This window comes from Ictalurus punctatus, chromosome 26 (assembly GCF_001660625.3).
Source record: "Ictalurus punctatus breed USDA103 chromosome 26, Coco_2.0, whole genome shotgun sequence".
Classification (NCBI taxonomy): domain Eukaryota; kingdom Metazoa; phylum Chordata; class Actinopteri; order Siluriformes; family Ictaluridae; genus Ictalurus; species Ictalurus punctatus.
The window spans coordinates 12,773,599-12,790,580 of NC_030441.2; the positions used below are offsets into that span (position 1 = coordinate 12,773,599).

At 40.4% G+C, this 16,982-nt stretch overlaps 1 protein-coding gene across 11 annotated transcripts in view; it reads right to left on the minus strand.

Moving 5' to 3' along the window:
* The window catches only part of mcf2la (mcf.2 cell line derived transforming sequence-like a), an 80,358-nt gene that overhangs the window by 39,139 nt on the left and 24,237 nt on the right, over positions 1-16,982 (minus strand). For 9 of the 11 annotated variants that reach the window (XM_053676362.1, XM_017458075.3, XM_017458080.3 and 6 more), the window contains exons 2-4: positions 10,696-10,779; positions 5,489-5,603; positions 191-281 (exon numbers count right to left, since the gene is read on the minus strand). In XM_053676362.1, the coding sequence (XP_053532337.1) occupies positions 191-281; positions 5,489-5,603; positions 10,696-10,779 (290 nt within the window). Of the gene's footprint in view, positions 1-190; positions 282-423; positions 850-5,488; positions 5,604-10,695; positions 10,780-16,982 lie in introns of those variants that run through there. The other 2 variants (XM_047151462.2, XM_047151461.2) reach the window with 2 other exon arrangements.

Consider the following 16,982-nt stretch of genomic DNA (forward strand, 5'->3'; position numbering starts at 1 on the left):
TGTCCACAAATGCAGCGTTCATTTTCGGTAATGTGTTTTTCGGCTCATTAGTTTTAACGAATGTAATGCTGTTCCTGTCTTTTGTTGCAGCTCTCCAGTCCACTGTACGTATCTAGCATATATCATAAATACTGTCATGGACACACAGCTATACAGATACCCATAATATATGAATGACACACACACTCACCGCGATGCGCAGTAGTGTTCCCTTCACCGATGCCCATCTGTCTTGCCTGCGGTCGATGATCAGGATGAAGCCAACTCCTGACGCGCTGAGGCTACGGAGCAGAGAGGCATGGTCACCATGGCAGCAAATACATCTCTCTCATCTTGCAACACACACGATCACATTCTTAAACACAAGCGCAGAGATGCATCTGTGTATCTGCTAGACCTGCATACTACTTAATACATACACACCAGCTTCCAATATTAAACCAATCTCCAGGCCTTCGATTAGCTGCTTTACATGTTCACCAACATCCTCAATGACACGTACAGATCGTAACCGTAGAGACACGGCGTAGAGATGCTTAGCTGGCTGCTACGTCCATCACCATGGAGAGTGGATGTTCACTCCTTTGCCAGCATCGGGCTGCTGCACCATGGTTACCAAAACGTCCGTCTTGAAGAAAACACTATTTTAGTGTAAAATGATGAATGTCAACCTGATGAAGGTTTGTATTCCTGTACTTATCCAGAGGGTTGATGGTAAAATCCGCAAGCGTTTTTTCTTCCCCGTATGCGTGCGGGTGTGTGTGTCTGTATCTCTCCAAACCTTGTGTTTACAGCTGCAGTAGCACTGTATTGAAGCACCAACGATGAAGGCAGTGCAGAATGCTCCCCGCTCAATCCACCAGCCAATGTTAAAAGATCAGGTGCTCCCTCAGAACCAATCAGGGTGCAGCATGGATGTGAGAGAGCCCAGCCTGCAGGCTCACAAGGCTTGGAGAGGCATGGAGGGAGGGATTTAGGGAGGGAGGGAGGAAGGGAGGTGTCTCAATGATAAAAAGGTGGCAAGCAAGGAAGGAACTGCTGATGCCCTTATATTCCTGCCGCCATGATAGTATACAGCTTGTACGTGTGACACCTATATTACTCTTCTAAAAGCTGAGCTTTTCTTCTTCGCTTCGTCCCTAGACGTGATTCCGATTAAGCCGGCCACGTCGCGTTCTGCATCTCCCCCCTAGTCTTTTTGCCCTGGTGTTCCTCACACTCCACTGCCCTGCTGGGGGGGGACAGAAAAAAAAAGAAAGAAAAAGGAACAAAACAGAGGAGGAGTAGAAGGGGGAGATGCATTCTCTCATCAGTACGAGTAGCCATGCTCTCTGAAGGCACAGCATGGCACAGCCATCATGACTGATAGTGTGCCTCCAGAGCAACAAGATTTCACTGATTAGTATTCATTAACCTCTAAATCAAAGACTGAAAGGTATGTACAACAGCAGAGGGCCCCAGCTCCAGTGCTGGTGGCACAACATCCGGTTTTACTGTTCAAACAATACTCCATTTTTTCCTCTTTTAAAAAAAAAAAACAAACAAAAAAAAAAAAACACCCCACAACAATTGCATATTCAAAAGCTACATTAAAAAAACAAAACAATAAAATCTGCAGTCAGATGTTTTTGTTATCCCACGTTCTACTTTTAGTTACTGAACACAGTGGCATGGTGGCTGGTGCCAGATGGGATGGTTTTAAGGAATCCAGAAACTACTGATCTCCTGAGATTTCAGCACACAACAGTCTCTAGAGTGCACATGGTGTGAATGGTGGAAAGAAAAGGAAAAAAAAAAAAAAAAAAATTTTTTGTGGCAGTTCTGTGGGCATGAATGCCATGTTGATGAGAGACATCAGAGGGGAATGACCAGACTGGTTGTAGCGGATACGACCAATACAGTAACTCAAACACTCTTTACAACCATGGTGAGCAGAAAAAACATCTCAAAACACATTAAACCTTGAGGACTACAGGCTACGACAGCAGATCATCGACTCCCATCACATTTCTTCCCATTGTATTGTTTGATGTGGACATTAACCGAAGCTCTTGACCTCTATCTGCGGGATTTTATGCATTGTGCTACTGCCACATGATTGGCTGATCGAATAACGGCATGAAGTGACTTTTTAAATGTATATTACTGTATATCCATGATTCTACATATAAGATGTATGTTAAACAATAAGAGATAAGGGCACCACCCCACACTCTGCATAGTGAATAGAAAGCCATTTGGGATGTGGCCCTGCTGTGTTGGAATTTTCTTCCGCGCTGAAGTTGGCAGATTTTTATGTAAATCCTGAGCACCCAAGAAATAAAAAAAATAAAATAAAGAGCTGAATATCAGTGACGAGAAAATGTCACCGTGTGAGTAAATAAAACTGAATCAAACATTAAATGAGGATATGTTGACACCCTTCACTAATAAATGTAAATCACATTTGAACACTGATTCAAATTCCATTCAATTCAATTAAGTAAAACGATTTTACATTTTTTTAAAAAGAGAATTTGTCAACCTTAGACTGCACCCAGTTAATGAGATTATCATCAAGCCCTCCATACAGTACATCTGGATCAGGAGCAAAAAGGCTCGAAAACTGAGGAGCACTGCAAACGCAACAAAAGGTTCCTCCGGATAAATAAATCATTCCTATGAATACAGTGTATATCGGAGTAAACTGCAGGTGAAGCATTGCTGCTCGTTTCAAACAGATCCTCAGCCCCACCAAATTAAATCCACATCAGCTTCCTATATTAAATCTGGAAAACCTCAGGCAATTAGAACCTCCCCATTTCCATCTGTGTGTGTGTTTCACCTTCACACCCCCTTCTCCCTCTCGTCCTGCTTTCACTGGTCCTATTCCCATGAGACAGCAGTGTGAGAGAACCAGACAGAGGGAGGGGGGAGAAGAGGGGGGAAAATCCCCCCAAAGTATTCCTTAAGCAGAGTTACAGGCTTGTACACGAATGAGGATTTTTGTAATGAATATTAAAAACGTTCAATCTTCAAGCAAATGCAGAGAAAATCACCATGCATGATACGTCACCGTCGTTACACCAGCAGTTCAGTGAAGTATCAGATGATTACAAATGCAGATGCTACACACGTTCATCTGCACATTCTCTCACTGTCCAAACCTCAATCTCATGATCACCTTCAGTATGTAGTTGCGGGTTAACGATTCAATCCCAACATGTAAAATCATTTTTACACCGAAAAGCAAACTATCAGTGACCTCTGCTGGCAAGACTTCAAACATTCAAACATTATGCATACTATATTCAAAATTACATTGAAATATGTGGCACATTGAATTAGTTGCTTGCCATATGCATCATTCTCTACGTTTACATGGACAGCAGTAATCTAATTATTGACCTTACTCTGAATAAGACAATATTGTGATTAAGGTGTTTACATGAGCCGCTTTTAGAATACTCCTGTCATGTTCCCGTTTTACATGTTATAGAACATGGATTGATGTTATAGAACATGGATTGATGTTACAGAACATGGATTGATTAACAGCACACGTCATCACGTCCCCGTGCCACGCCGTCCCTCCAGAATTTCACGTATCGACATATAGTTCGTCTTTGTTATGGTAACGTATACAGGTTTGTGCGTGTTTATTTTTTAATTTTACAAAAGCTTCAAGTGCAGTTAATTATTTGTCATGTTATACGTGCAAATAGACGACTGCTTGAAGCCTTGGGCTGCGTCCCAAACAGTACTTACATAATATAGTACAATAGTATATACACATGTATCTCGCCTGCTATATAGTAGGTAAATATGCGTTTTGGGACGCAGCCGTGCTCTCTCGTTTGCCGTAAAACTGTTGAGCGCTGCCGTGTGTGTACATGTGCTGTCGCACGATGCGGTGAAAACTCCCACACGAGGTTAATAGTGTGATTAAGGTGTGTACACGTCTGTATGCACGTCGACAATGCGACTAAAACAGGAACACTCCACGTCTTAATTCCATTTGTGTTTACTTCGAGTATGACTTTAATCGGATTAAGGTAATTAAAAATTGCTGTTTATATGCAAGTTTCTTAAATCAGAGTATCGTCTTAATATCAGATAATTGTTGTTCATGTACACGTACTGATTGTTCTTGGGTTTTTCCAATATCCAGTTATTCACTGTCATTAATAAAGTATTGAGAGGAAAATTCGGTTCGTCTGTTTTCATGTATATCGAGGTATTTCTGTCAATTTGGTTCATTTTGCAGATTTGAATTATGAATGAACACATATGCGTGGTATCGTGATACTATTCGGTATCGTAATACTTCAGCTGGTATAGTATCGTAAGAGATACGTTTATTTACATTTATTTATTTATTTAGCAGACACTTTTATCCAAAGCGACTTACAAGCGAGAGAATACAAGCAAAGCGATATAAATACAAGCAAAGCGGAGAACAATACAAGTAGTGCTACCATACAAGATCCATTCATTGAGTTCTAGAAGTTTATGGTATCGAGACAACCCGAGTGGTACGAAGTTATTAGATGGTATTTAATGGATAAGTACATTCACCCTTCACATTTATGAAATCAGCCAATCACGTGGCAACAGCACAATGCATAACATTATAGAAACAAGTCGAGGGCTTCAGTTAATGTTCACACGGTAATCCAACATCAGAATGTGGAAACAGTGTGATCTCCGTGACTTGGTTGTTGGTGCCAGACAGGCTGGTTTGAGTACTCCAGAGAGAGCTCATTTCCTGGGACTTTCACACTCAACGGTCTCTAGAGTTTACACTGAAAGGTGTGGAAAACAGAAAACATCTAATGAACAGCAATTCTACAGGTGTAAATGCCTTGTTGATGATGAGGTCTATGGAGAATGGCCAGACTGGTTCAAACTGACAGGAAGGATACAGTAACCCAAATAACCTGTCTTTACAACTGTGGTGAGCAGAAAAGCATCTTGGTATGTACAACACATCGATCCCTCAGGCAGATGGGCTACAACAAGACCTGGCAAGGTTATTACCCAGTTTTTCAACATCAACCACTAGCTACATCTTCTGCCTCATGAAAGCCATTGATCTGGGATGTGAAGGCTAACATGTGCTTCGTCCGTGTCGTCATAGGACAGCTGAACATGCTTGGAGGCTCAATTCTGTAAACGAACAGAAGCAGGCGATTGGCCAGTCATTGCTTTGTCGTGAAGCAGAGCGTAGAAGATCCCATCACCCACCTCAAAAACAGCTCTCTTGGCTCCTCTTCTGATGACCAGCGTAACCCTGGATTAACGTTTACCAAACTGGTCATCGCTCACCTATGATGCACGCTATTTTGTTCTCGCACACTTGGTTCCTAAACAAAGAGCATCGAGTAGCTGGTGTGTTAGCATCTATGGACTGTATGGAATGCTCAGGAACCCTTGGAACATTTATATGATATCTAATATTACACACAAACACAGTTAAATGCAACTCATTCAGGAAGTCAATACACACCTGGGAACGCTGGTCAGGTACGTCAGCACGTTCTGGAACTCCTCCTCCTGCAGCTCTGCAAATGTAGGGAACTCTGGGAAGATGATGATGGGGCTGCCGTTCTCCCCTCGACCACCTGGGGAAAACCATCAGGAAAACAGGAAGCATTGTTAATTCCTTATAGGTTTTCTTTACACCGTTATTACCAATGTTAATGGATAATGTAAGACAAACTTTTTTTTTTTTTTTTTGTGTGTAGTGTTGCTCTGTATACTGGCATCCTGCAGCAACCTAAAGCTAAAACAGCCACCAGGGGGCACTGGCCCATCTCCTGTTCAGCCTCTGTACAGCGGAGTGAAGGAGAAATGTACAAAAACGAATATGGAGGGTATTGTAGTGAATAGTCTCACAATATCCACAACACAAAGCAAAACCTGATTACTCAAAGCCATTGTGTGGAGGAGAACACACACACACACACACACAATAATGTGTGAGTGAGTGATGACTTTGGGTTCTCTCATGCTGCGTGTTCATCATAGTGTTAAGGCCTCGCTTAAGACCATCACGTGGGATTATCACCATCATATTTATGTGGGTGTTGAGTGGCCTAAACATATTTGAGGAGTGTTTAGGGGGCTGCAATGGAACGAGACTGGTCTTCAACCTTGAAGCTTCCTAATCCAAGGTCCCAGAGAGGAGGTTAGAACTGTTTTTTTTTCCCCTTTCAGTTGTAGTGTGTTTATATAATATATTAAATCACCAAGCATTATTTTAAAGTATTTAGACCAATGACACCATATTCAACTTTGCCGAACTTGCTAGCTAGGCTAGCTATACATCTAATCAGTAGCATAAATACTAGCTAGCATGCTAGCTAGCCACGCTGGTATTCCACAAGTAAGTATATGTAAATATGCTGCATTCTAAAACGCATCAAATCAAATAAAGTGTACAGACATTTAAAACATTCATTTCATTTCAAAACCATTCCACTTGAGGTTCGCCGCTAAACGCCCACACAAGTCACAAAGTCCTCCAAACCGCATCTCAAAATTTTGGAAATTCATAGCGCTATTAGATTGTAAAATACAACAAACAACCCTGTGGTCATAAATGGAATTAGAAAAAGTAGTAATTTGGCCACAGCTGTAATTTGGAAGGTTTTGGGAGGAGTTCACACAAATCTGGCAACCCTGTCACAAATAGGAGTATAAATCCACACAATGTGACATGATTACAATTCATAAGGCAGTTAGATATTTGACAATACCACAGAATCTGTTTCAATGCGATTCGATTCACTTTAGTAGCCTCCTATCGATATGCGACCAACTTTTGTTCACAACTCAGGGTAGGCCTATCGTTACGTCGTAAACATTGACGATGCAGAGAAAGATTTTAAAAAGTATCAGCGTTATGGGAAAATCACCTTGCTAACCCATTGCTAGCCCATCGGTTTAAAAATATTCATTATGTTTGACACCCCAGTTACACCCTGTTTTGTAATAATCCATTTACGATTGTTGCTACGGTTTCATGTCAATCGTTTTTTACACCGGTGCAGCTATCCAGATCGTCGCTCGTTACACAATGCTGAATTGCTTCCATGACCGTTGACAGGTGGGAAACTGGGACGTTTCCGACCTCGGAGTAGGAAAAATCCATTTGAACCGGTTTCTCACATTTCTCAAGAGCTGCGACTTCTTCAACTTTGAATTCTGTGATGTCATGTCAAGATGGCAGAACTCGCGTTACACCGTAAGAATACAAAATACTAAACCATATTAGCGTTAAGCTTTATATCTGGTATGCTGTATCATCACCAAATATAAGAGGATAGTTCCGATACTTATATTATCAGGGTTTTGTTTTTTTTAATTTTCACATCCTAGATCTACTTTTAAAATAAACCAAACTTCTTTTTAAAGGGTGATCTAGAAACTATTTGAGAGCGTTTCCATATCCACACAGAAGCCAAAAAAAGCATTGGCACGGAATTCGTAGTATACAAACTAACCAACAATGTGCAGACATTTAAGTGTTTATTTTATTTATTTTTTTTATTTAAAATCCATTTCACTTGCTGTCACAAGCTACACGTTTACACACAGCCTGATATGCTGAACTCCATTTTTAATCACGGGACTTCTGTGTTGTTGTTACGTGGACTCTGGAATAAAGCAGGTCTCAGATGGGAAGCACGTTTACTTTAACTATCACGCACGCACGCACGCACGCACACACACGCACACACCCCGAGGACCTTTTCTCGTCTCTCTGTGAAAAACATCCCGTCCTCGTGTTATTACACCAACCTCCTCCAAAATCACAATGTCCTTAGTGAAAATGATGCTGTGGTCCTATTTATCACCAACAGTGCAGAACCAGAGACACGTGGCCCATCTGCTGGAAGCGTGTGTGCGTGTCTTTCCCAGGCTTTATGAATACGCGTGAGGGACAAACACAAGGTCAATTTGGCCCTCTGTTCTGCCTCCACACATACAGAATACACAGATGGACTGGCACAGACACTTCACCACTGAACAAACTGCTTCCCTGTTATCAAAATGAGGATGAAGTAAACTTCAGATATGAGATGAAACACAGATCAAAGTTGACAGAAAAAGAGCGTGAGGGAAATGGCTAAAAGAGAAGCATGTTATATAAACACACAGTGAGACTGGTAGGGTAAGTCTGTCATTTACTGTGGGTGGAAGAGCAAGGCAAGATCAGTGGTCAGTCACACACACACACACACACACACACACACACACACACACACACACACACACACACACACACACACACACACACACACACACACACACACACACACACACACACACACACACACACACACACACACACACAAAAACCACACCAGTGCAGTGGCTACAGTTCAGAGCAGCTAAACAGAGACACATCATTAACAGAGCTCTGAACACAGATGATTTATCTTAAAAGCAATAATGAATGGACAGACTGCTGGTGAAAATATAGAAACCTTGACTTCAAAGATACAAACATGCACACAATTTATGGCCTGTTAGGTTGTTTCTGCCTCTCCACACTTTCAGTCTCCTTCCCAGCAGCACTGCAGTGTACAGTGTCATGGAAACCCTGAATAATTCAGGATGACTGAACCTGAACCAGGTCCTAACTGGGACACATGTAGGTATCGAACTTAGAGTTCGGTAGCTTTGTGTATGTGGTAGTGAACTGTGACTCCCCTGCTAAGGTCATTTAATGGCTTCCTGGACTGTACACCTCAGGACAAAATAGCAGCCGGGTCTTCTAAATAAATAAATAAAACCAAACAAACAAACAAAAAAAGTATGGAATATGGGATTTCGCTTCTTCAATATTCTGCCTCCTTAGCAGTGGAAAAGGCTTCCTGTATCTGCAAAGTTCTGAAGACGTAGCTTTACATATATTAATATCCAAAATAACACTGCCTTGTTTAATCTGTGCTCACTTTTTTGTCTTGGATTCGTAAAACAACTTTTTTAAAAAAAATGCAATTTATTTGTTTTCTTGTGTCAACTACATACTCACAAGCCAGACTTCTAGCTTTCACTAAAGAGTCTGGTGGTTTTCATCGCTAAACTTGGCCAGGAATCGCCTTATTTCACAGGAAGTGGCCACATGACAGACAGTGCAAATTTACTTTTCACCAGGGGCGTAACCTGGCCTGGGAATTGGGGACTGTAGCCCCAAAGATTTTTTCTTTAGCCCATAATAATTGTCCACTTGGAGCAGTTCATCACCATGTAACTGAACGTCAGTAAAAGCAGACAGCAGTGTTGTAATTTGGTATCTTCAGTGAACGGAGGACAGTCACTATAAATTATTAGTATTATATTAGTAAATTATTAGACTAGTAGTTATTTTCACCAATCGCACATTTTATTTTAGGTCCCGCCCATATTTCGGCCAATCCCTTGTCTCAACTGTCTCATTTACAGGAATTTTTTTTTTTTTTTAATGTATTTTGCTGTTACAGGTCGTTTGGAAGAAGACAGTTTGCTATTGTTTTAATGTTAGAAATCAGGACAGAAATTTCAATTGCGGCTGGAAAAAAAACGAAAAAAAAAGCTAGCTAGCATGCTACTTTAAAAATAAAACGATCTGGAAGATTTAAGACTCCACCTTTTATTATAAGCCTGTTCTAATTGGTCGATAGGATATAATGCATCTGAAAAACAAACAAAGAAAATGTAGTAAACAAACAAACAAAAAACAATTCTAGACTTTTTAATAGGAGTACTGCATGTTTAGAATTTCAGCCAGGAAGAAATTTTCGTCCATCTTGGATGTGATCATCTGTTTTGAACTGCAAGAGGGATGCGTTGTAGATCGGCTTGTTCGTGCTCACGTTTGGAGTTTTCTTTTTCTTGGGAGAGAAAATGTTTCACCCCACTTTCCTCCCTGACACGCTGGTGAATTCGTTACAAGTTCAGATGTTAGGAGTATGGAGTCAGTATTAATATTAATAATTATTCATTCTGGAGTAGCCGATTGAATTACTACGGTGGCCCTAAAGTGCAAAACATCTGAACAAACCCCAAACGCAACAGCAAAATCAAAAACGCGCAACAATTGTAAAGTGTTTTCCACTTTAGCGCCACCGTAAATCACAGTGGAACGCACACTTTCGTTTTGTCGATGCATGGAAACACGTTTGTAAACTTCCTAAGGGTTATAAAAATGTCTTAGAATATCTTCTAATAGCTAAAACACTGCATGATGTGTGGCACAAACCGTGTGCACATTTATAAATAAACAATGCTGACTATGGACTCCTAACCCCCATGACATGACACACACCAAACTGAATTTTCACTACTCAATGTTCTATAAATATACTTCTGTATGGCTGCTTAGTGATGAGTAAGAGCTGTTAAGAGCTCAGATTTCCTTTCTAGGGGCTCACATTTATATATAGTATCTTCAACCAAATGTGAGCTGTAGTATATTAATAATAATAATAATAATAATAATAATAATAATAATAATAATAATAATAATCATGCATGAAGTGTGAGGAAGATACGATGGGCAGTGTTAGCAGCTCAGCCTGCTTTGCATTTCCACTTTTTTCCACAGGATCACTTCCACTTACTCAAAAGGCTAATCTTCAGCATTATGAGAAAAGCAGTTATTCTTGTAAAAGTGTTTGCAAAGCGATCTTGAGCAGCTGGGGGTAGCTGTGGGATCCGTCTCACCTGACAGGAAGGCGAAGCGTTTCCTGAGGTCAGGGCTGATGTCTGCTGCGCACAGCGGACTCGTCTCCTGCTGCATGATCTCATCTGGAGGGAAGAGACGAAAAGAGAGAGAACATTTTTAGCACAGACAACGACAGCGTGATTCCATTAAACAGTCATGCCTGAGGCTTATTCATGTCCGGTACAAAAAAATTTAAAAAACAGAGAGCAAAGTGACACACAAATAAGAGAATAACTTCAACTTAACCCTCAGATCACTCGATCCTCACAAGTGGGACATTTTGTATGCTGCATTTAGCCAATGATGAACAGGACAAGCAGGAGAGAGTGAAATGTGGTGCTGAAGAAGGCACAAGATACATAGCAAGTGTGAAAATGCAGAGAACATAGAGGAAAAGTGAAGAGATTTAAGAGAAAAGGTCTTAAACCTTGAGGAAAAAGCGACTGCATGAGACAGGAGGTAAACAGTAAGCTTTAGATGTATGGGGTGAGAAATGGATTACTGTAAGCAGATTTACAGACTGCTGTAGACTGCAGTGTGCCCGTGTGTCTGCGCAGGTGTGTGTGTGCGCGCACATCAGTTTGCCTGCAATAAAAAGACAGCAAACACTCACAGCAGCTGCAGAATAAAAGCACACGTAAGACACTTTAAACACACACCTGCTACACAGCCTATCAAAAGGCAAGTCGTTTTTATTTCACACACATATTGCTTAGGAGTTATACTCTTTTCACTGGACACTTTTAAACCAACCTTTTTATGCATAAGCATGGCTCATATCAAGTATCAAGTGAACGAGTTTTCTGTCAGAAATGTATTCAGTCACTCCAGTACTCATCTGTTTGTTTATATAAATACATTTTTAAAAGTGGACTAGTCATCATTCACCACAGTGTCAATGAGGCCTGGGCGCTCATCCTTCCTTGGAGCACTTTTGGTAGGTACTAACCACTGCATACCGGGAACACCCCACAAGACCTGAAGTTTTGGAGATGCTCTGACCTGGTCGTTTAGCCATCACAATTTGGCCCTATGCTTGCCCATTTCTCCTGCTTCCAACACATCAACTTTGAGAACTGACTGTTGACTTGCTGCCTAATATACAGTAACCCACCCCTCAACAGGTACAAATATAATGAGATACTCAAATGCTGTTCACTTCAGCCGACAATGCTTTTAATGTTATGGCTGATCAGTGTGTGTGTGTGTGTGTGTGTGTGTGTGTGTGTGTGTGTATTTTATATATACATATATTTTTGTGTGTGTGTCTGGAAATTACTTCAGCGAATTATAATTTTCTATTATAAGCAATGTTAGATCTGTGTGAAAACGCTTAATAATCGATAACACTGCTTTCTCTATTCATTTTTAATATTCATGCTGCTCTTATTCTGTGGAGAAAATTTTTCAAATCCCAAACTGTCCCTTATGTGGTTGCCTTTAATACCCAACAGCATTGTATCTGTGGTGATGACTGTTTAGAAGAACCACGGACAAAAATGCTGTGGAAGGAAGACAACCTTCCCAGAATTTGGGTTAAACGTCATCTTTAAATGTGATTAACAGGCATGTTGCTTTTCTGTGGAAACGCTGAGGTAAAACATACTCGGTGTCTTAACTTTGGATTTATGAGCAAGAATAGCTTCGAGGCTAGTATGACTAGATCCTACATAGCTAATCACAGCACAGAAAAAATTAGTGGTTAGTTGCCCTTTGATTATCAGCCTGCGTTAGTCAGACAACTCAAACCCTTGAGATAAAAGCTGCTGCTAGCTAACCTGCTATTAACTGTGTTTACAGGCAGAATGACAAAACTCCAGCTGACACTCCACAATGTGACATTTAGCTCAGTAATCTCTCACGGAACCATTACAAGCCCTGATTAAAGACAAACAACAAAACAATTATACTCTTAAAATGCAAGTATGTGATGGCTGAATACCACACCTTAGTCATAGAAGTCTAAAGGAACTACTAGAGCTCAAAAAAAAACAAACAGAAAACAAAAAGGTGACGTAACAGAAAGGAAAACTAGCATCTTTCCTAATGCTAATAATCCACCTCAGAAAGATGATTTGTTTGAGCTAACAAAGCCATAGAAGTTTCAACAGGAACTATTACAGCACAAATATAATCACTTTGACAGGTGATGTTACAGAACAAAACGCTAGTGTTTGGTTATTAATCTTAACTGTCCACCTCAGGAAGAACATTTTGTTCGAGTTAGCAAAACATGTTTGGAATCACTGAGGTAACTTCCTCAGCCTAAAGATGTAAATAAAACAACATCTCTTACTGCATGTGTGTCGCTCAGTGCTAAAAGAGCAACATTTCTGCTATTTCCATCACATAAAGACATCCTTAAAACAGGACTGGTGTTCTTGTTTGTTTTTCTCCCCCAGTTGTTGCTAACACTAATTGATGCGAACAGAAGATATATTAGCCAGCAGCTAATATAAAATCAGTCCATAAACTTTCTATGGTTTAGTACGTTTATAATTCACAAAAAGATACTTGAAATATATCATGACAAATGTTTCTTTTGATAAATGGATGAGGACAGAATAAACAAGAGAGCATTTATGGTACCATTATAGACAAAAGACAATTTGAGTGGTTTACATATAGTCCAAAAGACTATACAGTAACTGAATTTACACAAATGAACCAGTTCAAGTTTACATACGCTTGATTCTTAATACTGTGTGTCGCTACCTGGATGATCAACAACTGTTTTTATGTTTTGTGAGAGTTGTTCACGAGTCCCTTGTTTGTCCTGAGCAGTTAAACCACCCCCTGTTCTTCAGAAAAATCCTCCAGGTCCTTCGCAGTCTTAGCTTTTCCAGCATCTTCTGCATATTTGATCCCCTTTCCAACAGCGGCTATATGAAGTTGAGATCCATCTTTTCTTTTCCCACTGGGGACAACTGAGGGACTCGTACACGACTATTACAAAAGGTGCAAACATTCACTGATGCTCAAGAAAGCAACGCGATACATTAAGAGCCTGGGGGGTGTAAAAACACGATCGATGTAAATTATTATTTTGTCTACTGGGAAACATGTAAATACATTATTGTAGCTTCTGAAGGGCAGTACTAAATTTAAAAAAAAAAAAAAAAAAAAAAAAAAAGAAGATCTTTACACAGAATTTATATTAACTAAATAAATTGTGTGTTGTGTACCCATATTTCAATATTGGCATAATGGATAATCCCAATATAGCCCACTTAACAGACTGAAAGCCTCTGAAATATCCTACATTGTGGTTGGAATAAATACTTTGGAGACAACTGGTAGGCAGACGTCAGCCAAAGTCTGTTAGCATCTCGCTTTGTATCACGTCAATGAAACTAAACCAAGACAAGGGAGTACTATTTTGGCATACGTCTCTGATTTAATATGATAGTTTGTGGTATTAGCCGTAGCTAAGGGCTACAGAATTGTAAACTGACGAGAGATCTAGCTATAGGAGGTAGAGTCCAGTGTTCAAAGCAGGGCGCGGAACGAAGCCCATGCTGTTAAATGTTATTTAAGCGATATTTTTACAATCCCTTACACTTTTAATGCAAACTTCAGATGCGTGTAGGCATAATAATCCTCCATTCTCAAACATACCTTAGCCATGACCCCTTTGGCTACCATCATTTTTCAACAGCACATTTTATTGCCTTTCCAAGCAAACATTTCTATACCAATAAATACGAATACTCTCACCCCTTTGGTGCTTCAGTTTCCTGACACAGGAGAAAAACTCTAGCATCTTTTCACCCTTCTGCTCTATCTACTACTGTGTCCGCTGTGTACATTATTTACAGGTAAGCAACTATCGTCTACAGAAACATATAATACTCAGAACTGCAGCAGGTCAGAAATCACAAAATTATACACCGAGACGAACAGAAATTTGCAGGATGGTTCATCATGTGGAACCCAGCCAGCGGTCTTGTTTAGGATCATGTCTTCACAAGCTGTCCGGGTTTAAAACATACATTCTCATGTCGTTAAGGAGCTCTCCGGATGGTCGTGTCACAGCTTGTCTGGACTATAAAAGCAGATGATTATAGGTGCGTGTGTTTGGACTGAATGGGCAGGTGAGCTATTTACAGACTTAATAAAGCCGCCGTGATTACGAGTGTGCTTAAAATACATAACCACACACACACGCACACCTTTCCTAAATACGTCCAAAGATGATTCCTCAGCAGCAAGCACAATTAATATTAGTGCGTATGGTGTGAATGTCTGTTAAAGCATGGGCAGGTCTGGAATGCACACACACGGTGTAGCAACAGCTGGCACTAGCATATGTGCGCAGAGCTATCTGTCTAAGCAATGGTTAGCAAAGTGGAAACACTGGAAGTCATGAGTGTGTTGGGAAACCTAGAAGCTGGACTGCATCACTGGGTCTGAATCCATTTATTCATTCAAAAAGCATCAGTCTGTTGGCAACCATAAAAAAAAAAAATGGATTTGCTAAAAATGTACGGGAAGTTAAACTGAAGATAGTGAATGCAGAGAAGAGTTGATCTTTTATCACCAAGGTGTCCAACAAGCTATCTTTCACATAACAGCAATACAAAGCATGTGAATTAGTTATTCAGTCATGTGTTATTCATTCATAATCTTTTCTGTTTCTCACATCACCAGCAAGCAGAAGATAAACATTTTATTACATTCACCTCGTTTATAATGCGTTGGAGATGTAATCATTTTAAACCTTGAGAATCAGCAATGAACAAAAAACAAAACAAGAAGTGACTAAACCCAGTAAACAATGTTTTAAAAAAAATTCAATAAAAGACATGCAACATCATATCTCTAATTACAATCCAAGAATAGTTGTGACTTCCACCCTTAATTAGGAATATCTAGTATGAAGTAAGGGGGGGGACGGGACCCAAAACACGTCAAGGCATGCTATTATGGTGTAGGGAAATCAACAGTGGGGGTGGGGTGGTGTATCAGCAGGCCCCAAAGTGTTTTATTCCACTTATACCACAGCAGTTTACCAACAACTCCAATTCTTTCAATGAATGACACTTTGTACTTCTTATCCCTTTATAGTTACCCTCCAACTGTTTATCCTACACAGGGTCGCAGGGAACCTGGAGCCTCTTCCAGGGGACTCGGAGCACAATCTCACACACCTATTCACACACTATGGACACTTTAGCGATGCCAGTCAGCCTATAACACATGTTTTTAGACTGGGAGAGGAAACCGGAGTACCCGAAGGAAGCCCCCGATGCACAGGGAGAACATTCAAGCTCCTTCATGCAAAGTGGAGGCGTTGAATCAAACCCCCAGAGGTGCAAGGCAAACGTGCTAACCACTAAGCCTTTACAGTTACATTTATTGTAATGATCATCTTTTTAATATATTATAGCAGCTATAAATGGTTGTTCTCTCTCTCTTTCCCCTTTTTAAGTTAGGCAACCACAAAGTCCTCAGTCCTGAAAGCTTCCTGTGTCAAAATGACAGTTTTACTTCTGACTGATACAAATCACTGACACCTTCCAAAAATGCTAGATAAACAGTATTATACACCCATTCATACACTACAGACAATTCGGAAATGCCAATCAGCCTACAACGTACATCATTGGACTGCGGGAGGAAACCAGAGTACCTGGAGAAAACCCCTGAAGCACAGGGAGAACACGCAAACTCCATGCACCCTGAGCCACTGTGTTACAGGAAAAGAATCAACATGTTCAGACTAATCATAAGCAAGAATTCAACGGTGATGTAATGATAAGTCACGAATGCAAGAAAATGGTGATAAATGATGAACGCGGCTCGAGTTGTACGCATGCACATACAAACAGACAAAGTGAGAAGGTCAACGGCTGCGACATTAACAGGCTAGGCCAAATGCCTTAAATTCCACATGCTCCTTATACGCCTAGGATTCCTTAACAATATAATCATACAATTACTTGTATGATTACTCTAATAAGATTTGATTTCTGTTTTGCGCAAGTACTCCCCAATTTAATGTCATGCCCTGTTTAGATGTCTGGTGAAAGGCATTGTGATTACAGGAGTGTGATGTGGCCTGAGATCAGTCTCCATTGATCTCTACTCTAGTTGTATAATGTTGTGTATTATGTCTAAGGAGCCGTAAAGTCAGGGTTTCGACATGTCAAAAGGTACCATTCAAAAACAAATGACGCTTGGACAGAAGATGGCGGCTGTGTGCTAAAGTGATTTGCATGGGCACACTGCGAGAGCATAGATGAAAATCCAGCAAGGCAGGTAGTTGTTCTAAATGTATTATATT